General features: G+C 41.7%; 1 protein-coding gene across 1 annotated transcript; it reads left to right on the top strand.

Annotated features, from left to right (window-relative positions):
• The first annotated feature begins 4,192 nt into the window (after window positions 1-4,192).
• Window positions 4,193-4,678, top strand: LOC108748550 (uncharacterized protein F54H12.2-like). Its single transcript, XM_018486771.1, has one exon. The coding sequence runs from the start codon at window positions 4,193-4,195 to the stop codon at window positions 4,676-4,678; it is 486 nt and encodes a 161-aa protein (XP_018342273.1).
• Window positions 4,679-11,018: the final 6,340 nt, after the last annotated feature.

Raw genomic sequence — 11,018 nt, 5'->3', positions numbered from 1 at the left:
TAGATGTATTAAGCAAATACGTCTGGATAGAACCGCTACGTGACAAAACGAGCAACAGCGTGATAAAAGCTTTTCAACACGTACTAGCGAAAAGCGAAGAGCGAGTATCTGTATACTTACAAACGGACAAGGGTAAAGAATTTGTTGCGCATCCAATGCAGAAATTTCTTAAAGAAAACGGTATTCGTTTTCGAATAACGCGTAATCCGGACATTAAAGCCGCCATCGTCGAGCGCTTCAACACTGAAGGAGCGAATAAGGCGTTATTTCACGCATAAAAATACGCAACGCTACATCGATGTTCTACAGGACATTGTTGCGCTTACAATCACACGCGTCACTCATCCACGAGAATGCAACCTGCGGTAACGAGAGAAAACGCACTTAACGAGAGTATCGCTTGTGAAAATATATTACATCATTAGAAAAACGACATATTAAAGAAACGGGCGCAAAAGATTAAATATCGCGTTGAAGATCTCATTCGTATCAGTAGGGCGAAAGCTGCTTTCGAGAAAGGTTACGAGGCTAAGTGGAGCGAGGAAATATTAAAAATTTATCGTGTTCTCGATTGCCGAAATCCTCACGTGTACGAGATTTAGCAGATGAAATCATAGACGGTATTTTTTATAAGCAAGAATTAGCTCGAGTTGAGAAAAACTTAGAGGGAGAACAGTTTATCGTCGATCGCGTGATAAAGAGTAGCGAGCGAGCTAATAAGCAAGTGCTAGTTAGTTGGCGTGGTTATCCCATGCAACCGCACTCACGAGCGTGACGCAACTTCGTCGCGCGTCCACAACAGATTTCCTTATGCAATCGGATTACGGGTGACGTTAAACGAAACGCGATAGAAAGGCGTCTTCACGCGGCCACTCTTAAGGGCAACGCAAAATCGCGAAACAATAGTTGGGCGTCAGGCACGAGTGAGCGTGCCACTCTTTCTCAAAATACGCGATATTTCTCTATGCAATATTCTAACAGGCTGTGAACGTCGACGGGCTCTCAACCGGTAGCTCAGCCTCGGAAATGGCAGAGGGGCGGTTCGTGGTCGAGGATCGAGGATCGTTTGAAGAAGCGAATAGTAACGACAATAAAGCACACAAGAATTAATAATAACAAAAATAACAAGTGTATTGAACAAGTCTTTGACTTTCATTTACATTTGCCGACAAAATTGTGACGATAAGAACTAACCAACCGCGATAGCTGTTTCGCACCGGCCTTGAAATGCTTTACGCGGTGCGTACCTCTTTCGTTAGCATTCTGCGGCACGAGCTCACGCCACGCAAGAATGCTTTCGCGAATTATGCGAACAATAATTTGCCGCTTCATGGCGAAGCCCCGCTCGACCGGAAGAAAAGGACAGATAAGCACGAAAGCTTGACGCTACGCAATCTCAATACGGCGAAATATTCGCCACTAGTAATGACTACAATCAATTATCGTAATTATCAGAACACAAAGCGCCGATACTCTAAAACATGCAGATCGTGTGCTGCAAGATTTCGACATTAAGACACGCGGCAATACGGCCGCATGGAACGTCGACACGAAAATATGACACGCGACACGCTTACATTAAATGATGAGGCTGTGGCCTTGGCGGACGCAATAACTTCCCCGATTGCGAATGACCGTGCTGGGAGGCGATCCGTTTGCTCGTGTTCCGCGGAAATCTACAGCACGGCAATGTCACGTGCTCTCACTACGTTAGGCTCGAGAATAACGTTTCGTTCGGATCTCTCGGACTCGGAACTGGCGACTTTACAAAGATGACCGCGTTCGTCTCATCGTGACCTGCAGTTCCTCGTCTCGACTCTCCTGTCTCGCAGTCAGCTCGCTGATTTTTCGTCCTGCGTCCTTCTCACGTGTTCTCGCTTGGCGGGCCACAGCACAAGTGCCGGGCGCTGATCCTCCTGGAGGCACGCAGGGCTCATTATCCGCGCGAGGGAGTCTTATCGCGCCTTATTGGTGCGTGGCGCCGCGGCTCCGCTAATCGCGGGAACCGCGTCATGCTCGTGTCGCATGTCCTGGCACGCGGAATTCGAAGGGCCGCAGGATCTTCTCGGGCCGCCTCGAGGCCTCGAGGTGCCTTCTCGGGGCTCTCGCCGTCGTAGAGTTGGGGCGTAGAGTGGCCATCCCCATCCTGCCATTTCACTCCTCGTTTCGCCTTGTGTCTGGAAGATGATGCGATAAAAGGTGTCTTGTGACAACAAAAAGGGCGAAATAATGAATGATATCACCTGTGTGCTACCCAGGGGACAAGGTGTCGTGCGCCCCGGCAAATTCGTCAGCAGCGGTCGTTACTCGGCTTTCAATCTTCGCTGTCTTCCTTCTTCTCTCTTCACGGTCCGGTGAGGCGGCGTCAATCTGCCAAGATCGTAGGAGTCGCCAGTTTCTATAACTCTCGGTACGGAAAAGTACAAAAAAAGGAAACGAAAACGGTAACGCGAAACGCGTGAGACACGCAAATAATGTCGCGAAAAAGCACAGATGCGTCCGCCCCCTAAAATGTGGAAAGACTCAAGACGCCAGACTGCACTATTCGGTCGGATCGTGTGACCCTTGTGACGGAAAACGTCACGTCACACCCAGTAAGTTTGATACCTGGATTCCGGCATCGTGTTTAATTTCTCTTCGTGATGGCGGAGAAACAATTTCTTCTGGTACTTCCGAGTAACAGCAATATGCGTCATTTTCCGAATAATATAACGTCGTCCTTCATCACGGAATTACCTCACTCTATAGTGTTGCATGGACAATTGCGATAAGTGAGATTCAATTTCCCTGTATCTTTTTACATGTACGTCAGAATGAAAATGTGATTAGATTCGTCGATGTTAAACCCGATGAGGAGACGAATGGCCCGTTTATGGCAAAAGAAGTTCCATTTCCAAATGGAATTTACAACGATATCCATGAGCTTACTGAGGCGATTAATATCGCGTGTAAGGTGCCGAATCGTATTTTTATTTCAAACAGCAAAGAGCGTCTGGCGGCAAAGTCTACATAAGTATTAACTGCGATGAAAAATGCAACATGCTACATCATATAAACTTTTCCGATAATCTTCTACAAATGCTAGGTTTCTTAGCAGCAATTTCCAGTAAACACCAATTTTTTTCCAAGCTCGCGATAGGTAAACCTAATTCCAATGAGACAGAAGAGAAAACTTTTCTTACTCATGGATTTAAGAATAAGAAGATGGGACAGCGACATACAATCAGTTATTGGAGTAGCGAACTCTATAATTTGTGGCGTGCTATCCCTGATAAAATGTTTGTATATTATGATATTTGTGCGCCTTATATAATAAGTGATGTGCGCACTCCTCTTCTCAGAATAGTACCGATCGAGATACGCAGTCATAATTACGCATTTGGTGCAAATTTGGTGAAGTATTTCTCATTTCCAAATTATATCCCATTGCAACGAACAAATTTCAGAACGATTAAAATAGATATGAGATCATCTTGAAAATAAAATTCCATTCGAATTCGGTACGCTGACTGTGACGTTGCACTTTAAACGTAACTTTCTCTCGTGTACACAAAAGCGTGTCGATAGTGCTAGCCTATAGTTAAAAACTCGCGATGGAATATGAGAAGTATTTTGATGCGGGGGATACAAATAGCAGAAGTGGAATTCCTCGTGTTTTCGCCGGTTCACTCTATCAACGCAGACATGGAATCGGAAGCTTTTTCGGTGGGTTATTTAGAAAAATACTACCTTATTTAAATAAAGGTGCGTGTGCTGTTGGAAAAGAAGCGTTACGCGCTGGAATTAACGTGATAAAAGACGTCGAAAATAATAAACCGTTAAAGGAAGCGGTCAAAAGTCGGCTCGTGGAATCGAGGGGTAATCTGAAGAGAAAAGCCAAAGAAAAAATAAGTTCCCTGATGAGGGAATGTCTGGATATAAAATATCCGCGAAATCCGCGGCGCTTCAGTTTCCACTCGGTGGTCGAGATAGACATATTGTGCATCGTAAACGACGTCGAGGGGTCAAATGAAAATCATCGAGAAGTACCACAGGGAAGAAGAGCAAAAAAGTGACAAAGAAGAAAAAGAAAATTCGTGCTGCTGGAAGAAAAACCAAAAAAACCATCCGCTAGGAAACATCGTGCCAAGAAACGCGACGTATCCGACATATTCTCTTAATTGAGATACGATTTCGTGGCTGAAGAAAAAGCATGTCCTTTCTTCATACCCACTCAAGCGAGTGCATAAAGAGCGGACTCGATCTTTTCTTTCTGACACCTACGCAAACCAGCATTGAGAGTTCGCAATGGATTTATTACAAACCTATAACTTCGCTCACGGACGACTCGCCCATAGAATTCGTCATACCTGGAGAAGACTATCTGGATCTCACTCACACCATGTTGAGCCTTCGCATACGCGTAGAAAGCGAGCGCGGGGAGAGTACATCGGTCGCATCCGACAGCGGGGCAAAAGTAGACCCTGTAAATCATTTACTGCATTCCATGTTCAACCAAATTGACGTATATTTCAATCAAAAGTTGGTATCGCCACCAAACAACGCTTACGCGTACCGCGCGTACATTGTTATTAAATTATGCTTCACTCGCAAAAACTTGCTACTCGCACATGCCAGAATGCTGAGTAAAACTACCGCCAAGTATCCCCTTACGAGAGTGAAGTTAAAACATTCATGATACATGCCGGCGTCGTGGAGGAATCGATAGACAAATACTCGGACAGCTACCGAAACGAATAATAGTCGGCTTTGTCGATAACAAAGCGTTTAACGGTGATAGAAAATTACAACCGTTTAATTTAAAAAATTACGGAATAAATTTCTTTTCGCTGTAGCCGATAGTTTGCAAATACCCAGTAGACCGATACAATCAAATTTTTCGAAAAACGAGCCATTCTACGTTGAAGCTTACACATTATTCTCGGGATTAACCGGCATTTACTTTCTGAACGAGGTAATTCTATAAGTAGATACGATTACGCCAACGGCTATACTCTTTTCACTTTCGATCTTACTCCAGATCTATTCGCTAATTGTGCAGGACATTGGAATCTCGTAAAACACGGAAGCTTACAATTAGAATGAGATTCGAAAAAGCTCTTTCAGTACTAATTGTATCGTCTATGCCGAGTTTGATAACGTTTTAGAAATGAACTCCTCGCGTCAAGTCATTGTCGCCTTTTCCGGTTAGTCCTGCGGCTTTCGCAAGAAAATTATTTTCCCCCCACTACACAGTTTTTTCTCATCTAATTGGACGCAAGATGACAAAATAGCTTCAGTCTTATTCACGACACCAACATTTCGTGACGTAAAAAGAGTAGCGAAAATTCGAATATCATAATAGATATAGTCATCGACATACAAGGTTTTTGAGATGTTGAAGAAAACTTTATTCCGAAAGAAGTCGCGATTCTAGCGATTAATGCAACGATCACCGGACATTGGATTATGACGTCACCTGTCCATTTGAAGATTTACCCGTGAGAGCAAGTCGAGAAAACAACTGGCTTACATGAAATTATCACGGAATTGAATGGTTCGATGGAGATGTCAATCCAGAAAACTTTACGATACATCTGAGTGACATTACACGACACGCACGCTACATCTATACCAGAGAACAAGAGAAAGCACGTTATCTGAGTAACCTACTTTCTAGAAATGTATATAATCTTTAGGAAGCAATATCTCCGGCTTTCAAAAATTTACCAGATTTCAAAGGCCGTGGACAACGTTGCACGCATCACGGATTTCGAATCAGCGTCGAATCACATTGCGTCTTACGCAACGCTAACAAATTGAATTGTTGGCTAACTATACGACATAGCAGCAATTCAAGTTACAATAGCTTTCCCTCAGAAAATTGGAGCGAGAGCGACGTCGAGAGCGAAAAAACTGACAGCGAGAATTCTTCAATTCAATTTAAAAATCAGAAACACAATATCATTCGCAACATTGAAGCGTGGAGGAAATATCGTGACAGAAAAGACGAACCAAAGTGAGAACAAACAAGCGACACACACACACACAGACGAGGAGAAAAAAGATCTTTCAAAATTCGACTCATCGACCGATAGAGGTAAAGCTAACACTAACGTCTCGCAAGCGTTGAGCATTTTAGGGAGTTCCACATTGCATACGCTGACAAAAGAGGTACATTTTGAATTTACGCAAACATTTCCTCTCTCGTGCTCTCCGACGACGAGAAATAAATTCGCAGGAAATTTTAAACGCATTACATCATCTCAGTGTCCGACATGCAGGGGTATCCTGCCGATCGACTGCCGAGGGTGTGGACGAAGTTGACTGCCATTGTCGCTAACACGGACGATCACGATCGACCTGGCCAACACTAGGTCGCCTTCTATATCAATGAATACGAAACGTATTTTGATAGCTACGGCTTGCCGCTCTTAGATTCAAGATTGTTCTTACGACTTCGACGAAACTCCACCACGTATCGATGGAATACGACAACACTGCAAGGAATACTTTCTCAAACTTGTGGACAATACTGTATTTCTATATTTTTTGTGTAATGGCTATAATCTTAACCAGTTTCTTGATCTGTTTACCTCTGATTGTAAGCTAAATGATCGATTAATTGTACAGTTTCATAAAATTTTTCTTCATTGTAAACATAAATTCGTAAATTCTCATGCTGTATGCCGTTAAACGTGTACTCTTTCAAAAAATAAAATAACTATTTCGTATAATATCTCTTTTAAATAAACGTTTTGAACTTATAAATATTGCCTGTTTCTTACTCCTACCCCCCTATTCTCATTTACAATAGATACATTTCCTCTCGTATTACAGACTCAGATAATGTATTGGGTCGTCCGGAAAGTCCGTGCGTATTTTCCGCACGGACTTTCCGGACAACCTTGGGTTATCCGGAAAGGTCCGTGCGGAAAATACGCACGAACTTTTCGGACGACCCAATACATTAAATACAATACATAAATATAGAAAGAATTTTTTTAAAGCAATGCTCGAAGATGTCGCGCCAGTTGAACATGTTTATTCTTGTTTTATCTCCTCCAATTCTTCCGAGCAAAAGCAAGACTCTCTTTAGACCCGGAAATTTTCGTATAAGACTTCATCTCTCATACACAAAAATATTCACTAAAACGCCAACACGTCGGAGATGTTATGCCGCGCCAACAAAAAAATGACCGTCATAAAATCAACCGCTATTTATACCCCGGTGTTCGTACTCTGCCCTCGCGACAAAAAATGTTATAGTCCCAATCTCCACTCACCATTTTTTTCAGACTCTATCCTACATTTTGTCTGAGGCCCTCTACCACTCTCCATCTTCTCCAATCACCTTGTGGGTAGATATGGAGCGAACCAATCAGATCTTTGACAGGTATAGGGCGAACCAATCAGAACACAACATTTAATTACCCTATTACTCCCATCCTTCACTCCTCGATCAATCAGAGCGCGCCCTTTTTTCAGACTGACCCGTCTAGGTCACGTCCACGGCGCCGGAGGGAGACGTGGAGGGGGTTTGTTTCGACACCCCATGGCTGCCCATATACTACTCACGTATTAAACTGAGGTGGACTAAACTGAGTTGAAAAGTTTTTTACGATTTTGCAGTTTGCACAATAATTAACGAGATATTAACGTTTAAAGATAGTTGAATACGTGCGTCCGCCTGATCTTACTATTGTCGAAGACACAATATATAATATTATATATAGTAGCGCAACTCTTTGTCGCCACCTTTGATGATAGTGTTGACCAAAAATGAAATGCGCATGCGCGAAATAATTAAGTTCTCTAGTAACATCTGAATTTCTTTCTCAGTTGATCTTTATTTTTCCTCTCTCTCTCTCTCTCTCTCTCTCTCTCTTCCCCTTTCCCTCTCCCCCTCCCCTCTCTCTTTCTTCGTTGTTTGTACGTACATCAAATTAATCTAAATGTAATAAAACCAAAAGAAAAATTCATAATTGTAACGCTTGGCAAAACAAAAAAAAAGACAAAAATAAAAAAAAATGAAATTATATAAATATTGTATGATACAAATATTATTGTAAAAATATTTTAATTAACAACTGCTGCACACGATGCTTATTTTCCTACTAGATCGCTTGTGTTTTAGTAAATTGTTAGAATTGCACCACGTAGAAAGCAGATTTTCTAATTAAAACGAAAGCAATCCAACAATTATATCACTTACAGTATTTAAGCGAGACTGACGAAATTGGTGTGTTTGCAGATATTTGTGTATGTACGTGAATATATGTGTGTGTGTGTGTGTGTGTGTGTGTGTATGTATGATTTCAGTTAATAGTTCATCTCTCATTGCATTGTTGTCTTATTTTCAGTTTTGTTGCTAGTGGGCTTTGTAACAGCAATTTTGCTGATGTCTAACTACTTGCAAGCTAATGGCTACTGTATTATATTTTATTTTATGTTATGTCTGCTATAGCCTATTATACCATATTTTATGTCTATTACATTGTTAACACATAGTCTTTCTCATAAAGCTTCGCAATAAACTAAATTAAACTAAACTAATCATAATTTTTTTTCTTCTATCTCTTTCTCTAATCCGTATTTCAGCTACTCAAACATTTAAATGGTCCTGAAAGAGAAAACAGAAAAAGAAAAAAGTGAGATAGAATATTAGATGACGTTACTAAGCAACTTACTTATTTCGCGCATGCGCACTCCATTTTGGCCAACATAAAATCAGAAGAGTTGTGCTACTGTATATACTGTGCCGAAAGTACGGCTCACTGATTGCACGGCGCGCGGATCGTCAGGAGTGAGATGACCTGTGGGTCCCAGAGGGGACACCTGCTTGAGAACATCTTCTTATAGTATCTAAAATAATAGTATTGTTCTTACTGATGACCGATAGATTCCAAAAATTCAAACAATGGTCTTCCTTATATTCAATAATAAATTTGAGTTTATCATGCTATTCATTAAAATAATTTAAAATATGAGTGATCTTTAGATACGATTATAAAGACATCATTATGTTACGTCCTATAAACGTCACGATTCTTTTCTTTCGAAAGAATCAGCTCCATGTCGCGATTACGGTTGGCGCCTATGAGATTCGAGTGAAGTCTGCTGATAATGGTCTGACAGATCTGAAAAGAGGGACCGGACAGGCTCCGCGAAAACTCATAAACGCCAATCAATCCGGAAGGAATAACAACCTTAATGCAGGCCCGAAAGGTGACAAGATTGCAAAAGACATTATAAATGTACCAAAGTCACGCAATAACAAAAATCCAAGCTTTGTCGTTCCAGACTGACCAACAATTTCATCTTAAGAAAACAGGCGCCACGTCGCGCTTAAAAAATCATAAAACGCATGAGATAACTTTTCGGTAACGTTATCTAGGATCGGACTCGCGACTGACAATGGTTGCCCTGCACGCAAAACTAGTTGTGCACGGTAATCGTCTGTTTACCTAGCCATATTTCCCGTGAGGATAACAGAATTCATTATCCGTCTGGAGCAATCTTGCCTCTTTAAAGAAAAACGTAAATCATTTCTCTTTTTTAACGATGCACTTTAGATTAACAACGATAGGACGCTATAAAAATCGTAAATCTCACGTGACATTGCAACTAACTATTGCATCCTAGACAAAGGACATTACGCTTTTTTTTCGGGGTATAAATAGAGATCCCGCGGAAGCGCAGAGTGTCAGTACTAGAGTCAAAGTAAAACAGTTCACGTCAGTGCAGAAAAAATCCAGTACACGAAAGATTCTAGTTCGCGTCAGTACGAAAGTCGAGTTAGCGTCAGTTTGTGCAAACCAGAGTTTTGGCTCGACTTGGATCGTCGGGCATCTCTGTGTGCAATTACGCCGTGTGCTGTCTGAGACCGTCCAATCTTCACTCACTGGACCACTCTCCTGGCACTTGCGTGGGCAGTGGGCCTCCTCGTCATCATTGACCAACATTGATCCGAGATCTCGCGGACCAACCACTCAAACAGTAAGTCGGCCCTGCTATTCCATTTGATCCATTCACGCGTCTCCCCGTATTAAAATATACTTACACACACACATATATATATATATATATATACGTAAGCTGCTGGAAAAGTTTCTGCAAACAATATGAAAAAAAACATATACAATTCGGTAAATGGCTTCATTGTTTTTCGAAGTATTTGCCTTTAAGATTGATACATTTTTGCATAAGCTCGAACCAATTTTCGGAGCATTTTTTCCACTCTAAGGCTGTAACCTCAGATATCAGTGTACGAAATGTTTCAACAGCTGCTTCAGGCGACTCAAATCGCTCACCACGCATCTTATTTTTAATGTTTGGGAACAAAAAGAAGTCATTAGGTGATAAATCAGGTGAATACGGACAATGAGTCATCAATTCGACATTATTACTGGATAAAAAATCAATGGTTTAACGTGCTGTGTGACAGCTGGCGTTGTCATGATGAAGGATGATGCGACGATTTCGGTTTGTTCTACGCAATTCATTTATGACTTCTGGCAAACAAATTGTTGTATACCAATCAGTATTTACAGTCCTTCGATCCTCTAAACCCACGGTTGTCACATGTCCCGTATAACCGAAGAAACAAGCAATCATTTGCTTGCCAGCACTGCGTGAACGAACAACTTTTGTTGGTTTCGATTCATTTTGAAATACCCAAACAGTGGATTGTTGTTTACTTTCGGGCTCATACGAATAGATCCATGTTTCGTCCCCAGTAACGATGTTGTAGACCAAATTTGACCGTCCTCGGTTGAATTTCTTGAGCATTTCTTTGCTCCATTTAACACGAGCCTGTTTTTGAGCTTCGGTCAAATTGTGTGGGATCCAACGACTGCAAAGTTTCCGTACGCTCAAATGATCATGCAAAATCGTATGTATTGCTTTCATGTCAATGCCTAAAGATGCCTGAATCTCGCGGTATGTTATATGCCGATCTCGCCGACGTCCACGTTGGAATTCGGCAAACGAATTATAAACAGTCCTATTGGATGGTGCTTCATCCCCAAAAGCCAAAT

The sequence above is a fragment of the Trachymyrmex septentrionalis genome, unplaced genomic scaffold (assembly GCF_001594115.1).
Source record: "Trachymyrmex septentrionalis isolate Tsep2-gDNA-1 unplaced genomic scaffold, Tsep1.0 scaffold231, whole genome shotgun sequence".
NCBI lineage: Eukaryota > Metazoa > Arthropoda > Insecta > Hymenoptera > Formicidae > Trachymyrmex > Trachymyrmex septentrionalis.
Note: the sequence above shows the minus strand (reverse complement) of the source record. Positions and strands in the feature narration are given on the sequence as shown.

Coding starts and splice junctions, on each gene's coding strand:
- LOC108748550 (XM_018486771.1), top strand. CDS start 4,193: ATGTCCTTTCTTCATACCCACTCAAGCGAGTGCATAAAGAGCGGACTC.